General features: G+C 33.5%; 2 protein-coding genes and 1 pseudogene across 4 annotated transcripts; all 3 read right to left on the bottom strand.

Moving 5' to 3' along the window:
• Nucleotides 1–1,310: 1,310 nt before the first annotated feature.
• On the bottom strand, nt 1,311–6,367 carry LOC100777311 (intracellular protein transport protein USO1). 3 transcript variants are annotated; one of them, XM_006595633.4, is made up of 5 exons: nt 5,947–6,367; nt 5,752–5,841; nt 3,163–4,115; nt 1,682–2,036; nt 1,311–1,582 (listed from the first exon to the last, which is right to left on the bottom strand). In XM_006595633.4, the coding sequence occupies exons 3-5, from the start codon at nt 4,028–4,030 to the stop codon at nt 1,558–1,560; spliced, it is 1,248 nt and encodes a 415-aa protein (XP_006595696.3). In that variant the 5' UTR covers nt 4,031–4,115; nt 5,752–5,841; nt 5,947–6,367; the 3' UTR covers nt 1,311–1,557. The 3 variants fall into 3 exon arrangements, with proteins under 3 accessions (XP_006595696.3, XP_040865104.1, XP_003545102.3); XM_041009170.1 differs by lacking the exon at nt 5,752–5,841; XM_003545054.5 differs by lacking the exons at nt 5,752–5,841; nt 5,947–6,367 and adding an exon at nt 4,189–4,437.
• Nucleotides 6,368–7,773: 1,406 nt separating this feature from the next.
• Nucleotides 7,774–10,394, bottom strand: LOC100776770 (desmethyl-deoxy-podophyllotoxin synthase). Its single transcript, XM_003545053.5, has 2 exons — nt 9,304–10,394; nt 7,774–8,613 (listed from the first exon to the last, which is right to left on the bottom strand). Exons 1-2 carry the CDS (start codon nt 10,204–10,206, stop codon nt 7,993–7,995), a joined length of 1,524 nt encoding a protein of 507 aa, XP_003545101.1. The 5' UTR covers nt 10,207–10,394; the 3' UTR covers nt 7,774–7,992.
• A 2,064-nt stretch (nt 10,395–12,458) lies between these two features.
• LOC100776234 (desmethyl-deoxy-podophyllotoxin synthase-like) lies at nt 12,459–15,067 on the bottom strand (annotated as a pseudogene).
• Between the last annotated feature and the right edge of the window lie 387 nt (nt 15,068–15,454).

Raw genomic sequence — 15,454 nt, 5'->3', positions numbered from 1 at the left:
CACACAGTAAAATGAATAATATAAAAGGCATATTGAATTTCACCATCTTCTCACTTAAAACATGGTAATCTCGCCACTTCAACCATATAAGATAGAAGGGTTGAGTCCTCGAGACCCAGGTCTGCAATCTTTTCCCTTAATCAGCAAGCATGCAATAATGCATTGTAAATGAAAGTCAATCATATGAAAGCTTGAGAATAAATTTTTTTGATTGAGCTAACCATGTGTAATTTTCTTTTCAAAGACATTAAATAAACTTAGGCATTAGATCAGCTAAAACATTTCAAAGTTCAGTTGGGCATTATATCAAACACATAACTTGCAACTCTTAAATCAGTCCAAAACGAATAAAAAAACACAATATGCAGAAAGACTCATATAACATTATCCAAATAAAACAAAGCACTGGAAGACTCAAAACTTGTTCAAATTCAAACAGCGGCCAAGTCTAATCTTCATTGGTTGCCAGAGAGAGAGAAAGAGAGAGAGAGAGAAGGCGAGAGAGTTAAGAGAAAGGTCATCCAGTTCTGCGCCTCCAAAAACGGCGTATTCTCCAGGATCAGCAGGAGGCTCCAAGGTGCCCAATTCCTTGGAATTTTCCGCTGCCGACATCGTTTTCTCCGACGTGGCGACACCATTGTCGACCTAAGGAAAAAAATCGAAGCGAATCAACGACGCAAATCGAGCAAGAAATAGGGTTTCTACAAAGAAATGGAGAAAGAAAAAGAGAAAACCTTTTGGTGTTGAGGGATAGAAAACAGAGAAAAAGTGAAACCTTGGAATTTGAATTTGAATTTTGAAGGAAGAGACCTGGAAGAAAGCAGAATGGCTCTCGTTTTTGAGGATGCAGAAAATTTTAGGTAGCTTGAAGGTGTAGAGGTAGTGTAGGTAGGTAACCGAAATTGTGGATTTTGATAATAAAAAAAAAAAATTGGTAGAGAAGCACGAAATGAAATGTGTTCGGATGGTGAACAGTAGCTGGGTTTTGAAACCAGCAGAAGGCTTTTGCAAAGGAGAAGGAATACAAAAATAGCAAAAAAATGGAGGAGCCAACACATGTGCGTTTTGGTCGGTCTTTTATAGAGATATAGATTTAAAATACTTTATTACCTTTTCTCCCTTTGTCCTTATTATCTTCTTACATTCAACTTCAACTATACAAAAGTATTCAATCAGTTCTGCTCAAGTTAACGTTTGCTACTTAAAATTGGTATCAATTTCCTGCTTCAAACGTTAGGTTATCTTCGTACTTAATTTATCGAATTTCAAATTTCAATAGACCTTTAATCACTGAGATGAGTTGAAGGTAAGCAAAGATATGGACGTTACTAGATATTGGAATGCACAGTTTCTCTACATATATCGTTATGCATCCGTACATAATTAAACACATATAGTAGATAACATAGAATTTATCAGATAAATAAAGTACATTTGATAAATACAAACATACTGTGACTACCATATCTGCAATATACGATTCCAACATGTGTATATTTTTAAAACTAAGAACTAATCCAAACTTCTGCATATAAGATTGGCTGGGAACCTCCTGCTCTAGATTTTGCGAGTGAGGAAGTAACTGGACAAACAAAAGACTGAGTTAGTTGTTTTCAATATAACCAAACAAAAGGGTATATGGCTGCTAAGGATATTTAACATAGCTCATTGCTTCGTTTACCTTGGCAAAGAGTTTACTCCAGAACTGTCTGGTGCAGTTTTTCTTCTCTTGGGGGGATTACCTTCGTCAAACTCAAATGAATCATCGTCATCAGAAGATGTGGAAGTAGAACTCTGCGTGTCAGATAAACATTTTCTTTTGATTGCTTCAAACCTTTGTGCTTCTGTAAAAATGCTTTTGTGCTGGATTGCATCCGATGAACTTGGATGTTCATTTTCTGCAATAATTTGAGAAATGACTTTCTTTCCATGCAATCCTTTTGATGTACACCCATCATCATCATCATCATCATCATCATCATCATCATCATCATCATCTAGGTTTATGATCTCATTTTCCAATTCCAATTTGAACCCTGCAGGCACAAAAGAGATATGTTAAAACTTACATAACATTATTTTTGTTAACATGATACTTCAACCAAAAGCTAGGAGATTAAACAGTAGTAGATTCTGTAATACAAATAAAAAACTGGTCGTTGCCTCAGCATTTGATGAAAATCCAGCCTCTAGCTCTTCAAGTGATTAACAATGTATACTTTTATCAAATTCAGATAATATGTATAGAAGGGTATCATGTAATCTTGTTTGTATGGGAGAAACAAGTTATCTTGTCTGCTTTTATTTGTTCTTTCTTTTGTTCTCATTGAAAGAAAATTTTATCAGGGGGAAAAAGAAAAAATCACAAGAGATGGCTTACACTTTTCTAAGGGAACAAAAATATAATAGAAGATAAAGCAGCAGAAAACCTCCACATTACAGCCTAAAATTAGGACCGTCAAATCTCAAAGAACAACCAGGAGTAGGACTCTCCAAATCAAACCATGTGTCCAGCATCAAAGGAAGACAACAGGAACAATACTGTGTTTGACTTGAGATAACAAAGGAAAATTGACCTTAGGCTTCTTTTCACAAGTAGGCACTTTAAGCTGAAAACAGGTAATTTGGTGCTATAAAGCTCCCTCTGTGTGGGATCCAAGGAAGTGTCTGACCTACAGTGTGGATCAATTGTGGGCAGCCTTACCTTGTATTTGCAAGTAGACACCTTAGGCTATTCTCCAAATTAATAAATTCATTGTGTAAACATGGTCAATCAAACTTGAAACTTATGGTGAACTGTGTCATTTTCACTTCAAAAACAAGATTGGATGCTGTGAGGAGTGTATGTTCTTAAATTGTGTCTAACTATAGTTGCAAACTTTGATGAGCTTTTAAGTATTTTAATGTGATCTGGTTCAGTCACCAATTCATCCAATTTGAGCAAGAATTAGTGGCCCCACCAGTTCAATTAAGTTACTAAAACATGGCTCTTGACCACAGCCATTACCAATAAATCATCATGGTTCAAGGCCCAGCTACCAAGAAATATGAACAAAAACAATGCATTATAAAAATGCAAATATAATTCTTGATGCATTTTTTTGTTCATATTTCTTGGTAGCTGGGCCTTGAACCATACCTGATGCAAGCAGAATTCCATACCTGATGCACCTAGAGCATCCTTATTCCCTTTGCTAAGAGACTGAGCATCAATTGAGTGACGAGTATCTTCATTCCTTTGGAAGGGAACATGGCCCCCAGTGTCATTTTCAAGCTTGTAGTCACCAACCTCTTCAACATTGACAGTAATTCCTTCAGCTTTTAAGCCATCTAACAAAGACTGTGTTGCATCTTCCAACTTCACAATCTTGACACCGATTTCCGCAAATTTCCTCTCTAAATTCTCCATCAATGTCTCAAGTCTGCGCTTCTCATCTGCCAATTTACAGTTTTCGGTCCTCAAACCCTCTATGGCGGTCAATTTAATCTTGATTGCTTCCTTCAATTCACTGTTCTTGGTGCTAAGGGCATCAAGAGCACTCTTCTCCTCCTCCAACACACTGATCCTGCTCCTAAGTTCACCCACAGATTTGCCATCATCTAGCCATTTTTTCTTTAAGCCCTTCAGCTCACAATTTTCACGTTGTAAAGCGAGGCTCATTTGCCTTAACTCCTCAATCGTGTTTTTTTCAACCAAACCGTTTTTCTTCACTTCCTTCAACAACTGCTCATAGTTTTGCTGTGCTCTTTTCCCCTTTTCGCATTGCTCATCTCTATTTTTAAGTTTTTCTTCGGCTTCAATCCTCTTGAGCCTCTCCACCTCGATCTTCTCCCGGAGTGGCTCAATCTCCGCCTTAAGTTTGGCGTCCCTGTTCGCCAATTCTTCCTCAACTTTATCAAAATCCTCCGTTTGAAACGAAACACGCAAAACCGAGACAAGCTGAGAAATGCTCATTTCTTTGTAGTTTTTCTGGGTGGTGGAAGTGGACATAGGCGGAGACCCAGGTTCGGGTTTGAGTTGGAAGGCCATGAGAATCTCAAAAGTCGCAAACTTTGAGGGGGAAATGGGAAAAGGAAGAAGCTTGCGTTACAATTGCTTGCTACAAGTAAAGTTCCTGTGAAAAAGAAAGAAAGCAAAAATCAGTGGCAGAATGAAGGAACGTAAGAAGGAGTGAGATTTGAACGTACCACGCTGCGCTTTCTATAAAAAAAAACACGTTTTTTCAAGGTAGGGAGAGTAAGAAGATGAAGTGAGTAGAACAGGAATAGGGAAGGCCTTACTGAACAAAAACCAAAGCAAGTTTTGAAGCCTAAGGAAATAAAAAGGATTTGAATGAGTAAAGTTTTGTGTTTGTATGTCAAACAAGACCAATACACCTTTTCAGTTTCGTTTTCCTTAACGGGTAAACTAAAAGGACGAATTGCTAGTGAGTAAACACTCTGTGTTTACACCCAATTGGAATGACTAATATACTCATGCATTTGGTAAAAAAAAGTAATATATATATATATATATATATATATATATATATATATATATATATACTCATGCATTAATTCACATTGCTTGTAATTTGACTTTGACTAATATTTTTATACTCTCTAAAATACACGAGATTTTAGCCCTATATACTACTACTAGGATTTATCACTTATTGGGTGATGATAGATGTTCTTGAAACTTCAAATATCCATTAGTACTAACATTTATGCCTCCAAATATCCATTGGTTTGGAGGATGAGGTGAAGGAGCGGTGTGCAAGTATGTTAAATTGTAGAATCCTTTCTTTACTGATTGTTTTATCTAGGATTATTGATTGGGACTAATCTTAGACGGTTGGGGTCGTGGCAACTGATTATTTACAAATTTGAGAAGAGATTAGCGTTGTGGAAGCATAAAAATATTTCTCTTGGGGGAGGGTTTGTTTGATAAATTCCGTCCTATCATCCATATGACTATTTTTCCTCTCCTTTTTCAAAATTTCTATGGTAGTGTGCCCTAAACTTGTTGGAATACAAAGGCGATTTTTGTGGGAAGGGAGTAATGATATTAATAAATTAGCTTGGGTGAAATGGAATGATATTTGTCAAAGTAAGAATGGAGGTCTTGGTGTAAAAAATATTGAGTTGTTTAGTGAGATTCTTTTGGAGAAGTGGAAGTGAAATCTCTTTCACAATCAAAAAGGGATATGGGTTGATGTACTTAAGTTAAAATATGATGGGTGGTGTGGTCTTTTGAGTAAGGATAACTCTTCGTTGGAAAGCTTGTGGTGGAGGGACTTAAAAAGAGGGTGTGTAGGGAGCTTAATCAAGAAAAATGGTTTGATAATGGGATCCAGTGGAAAATAGGAATCGGGGATAAAGTGAGATTTGGGGTTGATACTTGGGCTGATGGAAATTGTTGGCAAACTTGTTTCCAAGGTTATTTTTAATCTCGGAACAAAAGTTGAAGGTGGTCGGGAATATGGGGAGTTTAGAGGAATGGCATATGGTCTTTGGGAGTTTTTGGTGGAGAAGAGAGCCTTTTGAGTGGGAGAGGGAGATGTTTTTACAGCTAATAACCCTTTTGGAAACTTTGCAGATGCATAACAACATTGTTGATTCTTGGATTTAGAGAGCAAGCCCTTTGGGCACTTAGTCTACAAATTCTGCATATTCACAATGAACACTAGATGGTGGTTCAGAGGCCCTGCACATCACCTTAGCAGAGGTATGGCGGATAAATATACCAAGGAAAGTTGTGTTTTTAACCTGGAGAACATTGAGAGATAGGCTTCCCACTAAAGATAACTCGTGGAAGAGGGGAATTATCACAGATGAAGCTGAGTTGATGTGTCCACTCTGTAATCAACAAGTGGAAACCATGCACTCTTAAACTGTGAAGCTGTATTTAAAATCTGGTTAGAATGTCACAGTTGGATCTCACCAGATTTGCTCTGGCCTTACCGGAATCACTTGAAGATCATTTTTGGCTACACTCGGGCATTGGAAGGTCTTCAGCTGAATGCAATATATGGATGGTTATATGGAGTGCAGTAATTTTTTGTGTCTGGAAGAAAAGGAATAACCTTGTTTTTGATATAGATTCTGCTCAAAGTTCTGATAGGGTACAGGATGTTAACTTCTGTGTTTGGTCAATCGGAGTGCTTTGGTGATTTGGGCCGAGAGTTATACACTCGAGATCAACATTGTGGTGTTGTGTTTTGGGTTGGAATGGGTAAGGTGGTTCTTCCAATAGGAAGAGGTATAAGGCTAGAAGGTGCAGAGTTTTTTGTAACAGGAGAAGGGATATGTTATCTGGGGTGGGTATAATTTTCTAATATACAAATATGCAGATTCCTTGAGATGTCCAGGCTGTTAGCTTGAGGTTAATGGATATTCCTATGTTAGTTGATATTAATACAGCTTAACCTCATTTCTTCAAGTTGGATTTTCTCTTTTTGTAATATTTTTTTTATTTGGGTACCACTGGTACCAAGTGAATGACAATTGTTTGCTGTTTTTTTTTTTTTAAAAAAAAAAAACTAACACTTATGTCTCATCTGCTGGGGATTTTTTTTTCTGTCTTTTATGTTTAAAATATAGCAAAAGTTCGCATGATATAAAACTAAACTAATTTTTAAAGTAAATTATTTTACATAATGGTCAAATTATATGTTTTAAAGGCAAGAATGATATAGCATAAAATTATCTTAATTCCAAATTTAGATAATAAGATTTTAAATTTAAGTCAACCAAGCTCTATTAAGTAATTTTTAAGATTATTTTTTTTAACTTATTTAAAACTATAAGATCTATAGGAAATATATAGTACATAGAAAATTTTAAAAATTTAGTCAAAATTAAATAAAATCAAGTACAAATATTAATTATTGACTAAAATATTTGGTAATTTTGTAACATGATGCATATTTATATGAAAAATATATACAGAGTTTTTCACAATCTATCTATTAAATAGAGTATTTCTTTTGACTTCATATATTTTTTGTTTTGTCACGTCGCAAAGTACCAAAACTGAAATTTGGATAGTTTTTGAAAGAAATACTATATACAAATATAAAAATAAATAATATTTTTATTCTATAATATCATAAAAATTGAATATTACCAGAATATTATATTATTTAGAATAGGATAATTTTAAAATATTACTAATTCAATTAGTCAAATAAATTATATATAATAAATTTTACTTTTTATCTATAAATTATTTTTATTTAATAATGGAGATACAAACTTTTTCCAATGGTAAAAAATACATGTGTTTAAAATCAAAGTCAATCTTAAAATACATATTTTTAATAAAATATAATATCATTAATATTATTATATTATTTACCTAAGGGTGATTCTTTGAAATGAAGAAAAATACATGTGTTTGAATTTAAAAATATTCTTAAAATGTAGAAATTTCAAAATTTTATATTAATTATCGTCATCAAATTATTTTCTTAATGGTATCTATAATTTTAATGAAAATGATGTTTTTAATAACCACCATAATGAATTATGATTTTATATAAACTTTCCTTTCAATAATAGGAATTCAAGAATTGTTATTTTGAAAATAACTTTATTTGGCCATCATCCTTAAAAGAATTAGTTTTATAATCATGCATTTAAAGATACTTTATCAAATATAAAAATAAAATCTACCTTGAAAATCATATAAAAAAATATTTCATATTAAAATCTCCAACAATTTAGATATACAAAATTTCACATAGGTGTTATTATGGGCAATGACTAATAATAAGTACACAACATAAATTTCAAAGATTTGACTAGCATAGAGTTCTTGACTATTGACTAACAAATTCTAATCCATATGGTGATATAGATTGAGAGTGGTTAGTTTGGCTAACAAATTGATTTAGTCAACAATCAAATGAAATCCATGCTCCATTCACAAAAAAAAAAAAAAAAAGAAATCCATGCTATTAAAATGTTTGAGAGCAACCTCATTTTAATAACATAATAGTTATGGCCTTAACTTCTAGCTGTGTGGTAAGTGATAGGAATCAACTGCAAATCCTGTTTTCTTTTTACTGACAAGCCAAAGGATTCAGTCATATCAAGTTCCTCAGGCCTATTCCCTTGAGCCATTCTCCAGTCAAAATGGAAAAGCAAATTTGCAAGTGAGAATTCAACATTAACAATGCCAAGATTGATGCCAGGGCATATCCTCCTTCCAGCTCCAAATGGGATAAACTCAAAATCACCACCTTTGTAATCAATTGGGCTATCAAGGAACCTTTCAGGACTAAATTTCTCAGCCTCAACCCAATAGTTAGGATCCCTCCCAATTGCCCATGCATTAACAATGACTTTGCTTTTGGTTGGTATCTCGTACCCATTAATCTCGCATCTCTCACTGCATTCCCTTGGAAGCAGAAATGGAGAAGGTGGATGTAAACGCAAAGTTTCTTTGATAACTGATCTCAAGTATTTCAGTTCATGAATACTTGTTTCATCCACATATCCTTTTCCATCAAAGACCCTTCTTACCTCAATTTGCACTTTCTCCATCACCCTTGGGTTCTTCACTAGCTCTGACATTACCCAAACCATAATTGTTGATGAAGTGTCGCTTCCAGCACTGAAAATGTCCTGACAGAAATGTTAACGTGTTAGCATTACCTTTCTAATGAGATTAATCAATAATCACCAGAATTTATCATAGAAACAAATTTATCAGTTTAATTTAATGTAAGTCATAGTTTAAGTGTGAATAACCTAAAACCGGCGCTTCAGTTCAAAACATTAGATCAATATTCATTACATAACTCCATATAAATTAAAATATTAAGTGCACCCAGGACAGCTCTTGATGACTGATGAGGTATTCTACTAAATGACTCAGATTTGGAAATTTTGCACGGTTTTCTATATGTAAAATATTAAACAACAAGATTGCTTTGATACACTCTTTCTAACGCACTCCTTCCATCCATCGAGTTCGGATCCTCTCTGGCCTGTTGAGCAACAAGCAGTCTTTTTGACATACTTTCTATTGGTTAAAATTTATTAAAAATTATAAAATCGTAAATAAGGCTAATAAATAAGAAATATGACCTACAAATATGTAATTTTAATAAATTTCATGTGTTCAAAATAATATATTGGAGAATTTGTTATTAACATTTCTATTGTAAAAGATGTTCAAGATCAATATGATCAATCCTATTTTTGACTGCATCAAACAATCATCAATTGAGAGAAAAAAAACCATATCTAGAACTATTTGATTGGATATAATTATCTTTTCCTTTTGCATAGATTTTTAACAAACATACTAACCAAAATGGTTGCTTTGACAACAGTGTCAGACAGGGGATGTTGGAGGTCACCATTCTTCTGAAGCCTTAAAAGAACATCGACTAGATCTTCCCCTTTATCTTCTCCAACAGCCTTTGTGTCCAAAGTTTTTTCTCTGTGATCCCTGACAATGTTCTCAAGTATCCTATCCATTCCTCGATGGATCTTCTCAACTCTAGTCCTAATCCCAGTAAGAACTTGTAGAAGTCCAATTGAAGGATACAAATCAGCAAGAGAAAACCCTGTAACTGTCTCAATGACATCCTTCATATGCTCTATATAAGCCTGTTGGTCTTTGGATTTTTTACCAAAAGCAATCCGTGATAGTAACCCATATGCCAATGAATTAATCTTCTCACTGATATTAATTGGTGACCCTTCACTCAAAGATATCTCTTTGACAAAAATTGACAACTCTTGTTCCCTGATTGATCTGAAGGACTGGACACGCTTTTGTGCTAGTAGTTCCATGGTGCAAATCTTTCTCATCTGCCTCAAATAAGTTCCTTGTGGGCTGAAGGTCATGCCCTTAGAGCCATATGTGATAACATCAGCAGCAAGCACATAAGGCCTATTTGCAAAGATGATATCATGTGTATTCATCACTTCTTTCGCCATTTCGGGCGAAGATACCACTATGCAATATAGCTCACCAAGCTGCATATGCATGAGAGAACCATATTGACTTGCCAATCTTGCTAGGGACCTATGAGGCAGAGTTCCAAGATGATGTATGCTCCCTATGAGGGGTAGCTTCCTTGGTCCTGGTGGCAACTTGGAGTTTGAATTCTTGGTCTTTGATCTCCAAAGTGTGATGATTAGGATGAACACCAAGAGGAAGAAAGGAAGGATTATAGATAAGGAAATATGAAGCTCCAACCCCATTCTTATAAATCAAGATTATAACCTTGGAAAAATATGGTTTGGCTGCGAAGTAATGTTGAGGTTTAAACCACAAATTCACAGCTTGGTGCTGAAACGAGGAAATATAGCTGGTACTGCTGCTGCTGCTGCTTTCTTAGCTTATCAGAAAATGGACTGATTTTTAATTAGAAACAAAGAAAGTAGTTAGAAAAGTTGTCGACAATTAATATTTCAAAAATGGCTGCAAGCACGACTTTTGGCCATGTTTAATTTTCAAAGCTGAGGTTTGTCTATATTAGTCATTAGATTAGTTCTTAGAAATGAACAGCAGATATTCTCGAACAGAGATTATAATCTTAATTCTTATGATACTGTCAAAGAAATTTATTTATTTTGTGTGTATGTTTTAAAGTATATATATATATATATATATATATATATATATATATATATATATAAAAGATAAATGATAATTTGTAATATAATAGTTTAAAATATAATCATTAGAAAAAGATTTATTTACTTTTTGAATTAGTATTATTGAACTTAATTGCTTGGTTGAATAATTTTTTATAAACATTAAATTTTGGGTTAGTTTATTTTTATAAAAGTTAGATAGAAAATGATTTTAATTAAATTAATTATGAACTGTTAAGTGTAACTAAGATGCATGTGTGTATTTAAATTGATCTTAGCTATAAACTTATCATAAAACATGTTTTTTTTTTATTAAAAGTATGAAAAATTAATTTTGAAATACTAAAACAAATAGGAGCTTCATGGATTAATCAATCAATGGATTGATAGTCCTTGATAAATAAATTAATGGAAAAAAAAACCATATAATTTGATCAGAAGTGTGTCCATCTGTGTTTCCAATATTGAGTCAATTTGTCACATCACATGGCCAGTTAATCAGGGATATTTTCAATCTAAAGCATAGCAATTAGCAACACCGATGGCGATGCTGCTTTGCTTTGTTCACGGATCTGAATTCTGAACTGCACAGGCTTCGGGTTATCCATGGGAATGTTATCACTGCCAGAATGGAGTGTTGAAGAAGTTGAAGCTCTTCCTATTTAGATCTATTCTTTGAATTTGATAGCAAACTGGTGGTGGACAAAATGAATACTTCATCAGGCTAATGATGTTGGCACATGTTCTTGTTAGGGTGGCTCTATCTAGGGTGCTCATGATAATGTTATAAAAAAATTAATTATAATCATAAAATACCTTTATTATAATTATAATTATTAATGCATAAAATCAATTATAAAAATTTAGTAAATATTAAAAAAAATCATTTTTTTAATTTGAGCCTAAAAGTTAAGTATGCACATTTAAAATATTTTTATACTTAACTGATTAGAATTCACCATATAAACCTATTTACAGTGTATCACTTATCTTCTCTCTTCATTTTTAAAATCGGTTATATATTCATAACAAGTTATCTAAACATAAAAGGTTATGAATTCATGGAGACCCAAGTATATAACCAGTTTATTAAAAACAGTATTTTGTTATATTTTTTTATTGGTGAATTTAATATTTGGTTATACTAAACCATAACCAGTTATATAAAATTGATTATGCTTATGGTTATTTGAGTAACCAAACCCTGAACAATCCTATCCTAGTTCCATCTTATTCTAGTCTCCATATTTTTTAGCAATTAAATTCTTTTGTGTATTGTTCATTTGATTATTATTTTTTAAGGATGTTCATTTGGTTATTAATGAAATGATATAAACTTATTTTCATAAAAAAATTCTATATAAATATTTATATTATTTTTCACTTGCAAATCAACGTTATATTTATATTATTTAGGGTACAGAGTTTAAGTATTTTAAAAAATAGGCTAAATTACATAGGTGTGGATTCAAATCTTCTTTACCTCATTTTTCTTGTTTGATGGATAATCTTTCTTAAAGAGATCATCTTGCATCTAGCAACTAGTTGAATAGTCAGAACTAGATAGACCTCTACTGGAAGCTCTAACATGGCATTGACACCCTGCCCATAATACTGAGAGTGTCTGTTTTATCATTTCTACTAAAAAAAATCTTATTTTATTAGATTCAATTAGTTTCTTATCCTTTAAAAAGAAATTAATTTAATCCTTTGTCTTAAATTCAGGTGAATTGGTGTTTCCATAGGTTTAGAATTAATTAATAATTTTAACATAAAGACAGTTAGAATTAATTATAAAAAATTTAAAGACGACATAAAATAATACTTAGTGACTTAAACATGATTCTGCACACATAATTAATGTAGGGACGATTTTTAACTACTAAAAGAGTATTTAAAATTATAAAAAATTTAAAACTCCTTGCTCAATTTCTCGTACAATCTGAAAATTTTTAAAATTAATTAAACTGATATTCCAATTTCTGGAGTTATGGCTGTGAATTACGGAAAATAAATTTAAAGGGCTTGCTCTATGATACAAGCCAAATTTTTAAAAAGAGAAAAAGAAGGGATGACACAATAGTTGTTGGCCACATGTGGCCAATGCCTGATAGGAACTACACACAACACTTATGGCCATGGCTTGGAGAAATTATTTTATGGTCTTGGATTGCATGCCCATGGTCCTAAGTCCAAAGAAATTTTGTTCATCATATAGCTGAAGTGTTCAATTTATGATAATGAGTTAATGACACTCAATTATGTATCACATGCAGATTGGTCCAGATAGAGTGATCTGCACTATGCAATAATTTCTTCTTAACTTGTAGCAGAGTGGTAAGTGATAGGAATCAACTGCAAATCCTGTTTTCTTTTTACTGTCAAGCCAAAGGATTCAGTCATATCAAGTTCTTGGGGACTATTCCCTTGAGCCATCTTCCAATCAAAATGGAAAAGAAAATTTGCAAACAATGCCAAGATTGATGCCAGGGAATGTCCTCCTTCCAGCTCCAAATGGGATAAACTCAAACTCTGCACCTTTGTAATCAATTGAGCTATCAAGGAACCTTTCAGGATTAAATTTCTCAGCCTCAATCCAATAGTTAGGATCCCTCCCCATTGCCCATGCATTAACAATGACTTTGCTTTTGGTTGGTATCTCATAACCATTAATCTCACATCTCTCACTGCATTCCCTTGGAAGCAACAATGGAAGAGGTGGATGTAAACGTAAAGTTTCTTAGATAACTGATCTCAAGTATTTCACTTCTTGAATACTTGTTTCATCCACATATCCTTTTCTATCAAAGACCCTTCTAACCTCAATTTGCACTTTCTCCATCACCCTCGGGTTCTTCACTAGTTCTGACATTACCCAAATCATAATTGTTGATGAAGTGTCGCTTCCAGCACTGAAAATGTCCTGACAGAAATGTTGGGGCATTAAATTACATTACTAACGAGTTAAATAATCACCAAAAATTCATCACAGAATCAAACTTAGTGCATGTTTGGATGACAGTTGCAAACCTTTTAAAAATACATTCAGAATTAAAGATGCAAAGGATATCCTTCACCAAAAGTACTTTCAGAACTCTGTCTAACGGAAATGTACAGTACTCTGAACATAGCTTTATCAGTTATTCAGTTTAGCTTAATGTAAATCATCATAGTCCAAGTGTGAATAATTTAAAACCAGCACTTGAGTTCAAAATATTAGATGAGGATATAACTACATACAAATTAAAACAGGACGACTCTTGATGATCATAGGAGAAAGGATACTAAGTGACTCATGTGGAATTTTGCTAGGTTTTCTATAGGTAAAATATAAAACAAGTTGACAATATTGTAAAAGGTGTTCAAGACCAATATTATCAATCCTACTTTGACTTGCATTAAACGATCATCAATTGAGAAAATTTTAAAGATAATATCTACAAAATATTTGATCTAATATAATTATCTTCGCAAATTTGCATAGATTTGTAACAGAAACTTACTAACATTGCTTTGACAACAGTCAGACATGGGGTGTTGGTGGTCTCCATTCCTCTGAAGCCTTAAAAGAACATCAACTAGATCTTCCCCATTTTCTTCACCAACAGCTTTTGTGTCCAAATTTTTTTCTCTGTGATCCCTAACAATGTTCTCAAGTATCCTATCCATTCCGTGATCGATGGATCTTCTCAACACTAGTCCTAATGCCAGTAAGAACGTGAAGAAGTCCAATGGAAGGATACAGATCAGCAAGAGAGAACCCTGCACCTGTATCAGTGACGCCCTTCATAAATTCTCTATAAGCCTGTTGGTCTTTGGATTTTATACCAAAAGCAATCCGTGATATTAGCACATATGCCAATGAACTAATCTTCTCACTGTGATTGATAGGTGACCCTTCACTCAAAGATATCTCTTTGACAAAAATTGTCAACTCTTGTTCCCTGATTGATCTGAAGGAGTCAACATGCTTTGGTGCTAGCAGTTCCATGGTACAAATCTTTCTCATCTGCCTCCAGTAAGTTCCTTGTGGGCTGAAGGTCATGCCCTTAGAGCCATAAGTGATAACATCAGCAGCAAGCACATAAGGCCTATTTGAAAAGATGATATCATGTGTGTTCATCACTTCTTTCGCCATTTCGGGCGAAGATACCATTATGCAACATAGCTCACCAAGCTGCATATGCATAGAGGGCTATATTGATTTGCCAATCTTGCTCGGGATCTATGAGGCAGATTTCCAAGTTGGTGTATGTTTCCGATGAGAGGTAGCTTCCTTGGTCCTGGTGGCAACTTGGAGTTTGAATTCTTGATTTTTGATCTCCAAACTAGGTTGATTATTAGCATGAACACTAAGATGAGGAAAGGAAGGATTGTAGATAAGGAAATGTGAAGCTCCATCTCCGTGCTAGTGAGTTTGCTCAGGCTAGTCAACTAGTGGCTCTTTAAATCAAGATTATAATCAGGAGAAGCAAAAACTTGGAAGAATAAGTATGGTTTGGCTAATGAACTTATGAACCCCATGTTGAATTATTTTTTTTTAATTATAACAATGTTGAATTTTCCAACGCTGAGGTTAATTAAAATGAAAATGAAATGAACAGATATTGACGAACATAGATTATAATCAATCAAGTTGGTTACACATAAGAGTTAATTAAGATTTAGTAATCAAGCAAGTTATGGTTTGTCAAAAGAACATAGAGGAAGTAGACAAATATTCACGAACAGAGGTTATAATCTTATGATATTGTGAAAGTAATTAATATAATTTATGTTTAAGATAAATGATAATTTGTAATAAAATAGTTTAAAATGTAAACTTTGGAAAGAGATTCGTTTACTTAATGAA

The sequence above is a fragment of the Glycine max genome, chromosome 14 (assembly GCF_000004515.6).
Source record: "Glycine max cultivar Williams 82 chromosome 14, Glycine_max_v4.0, whole genome shotgun sequence".
Taxonomy (NCBI): Eukaryota; Viridiplantae; Streptophyta; class Magnoliopsida; order Fabales; family Fabaceae; genus Glycine; species Glycine max.
Note: the sequence above shows the minus strand (reverse complement) of the source record. Positions and strands in the feature narration are given on the sequence as shown.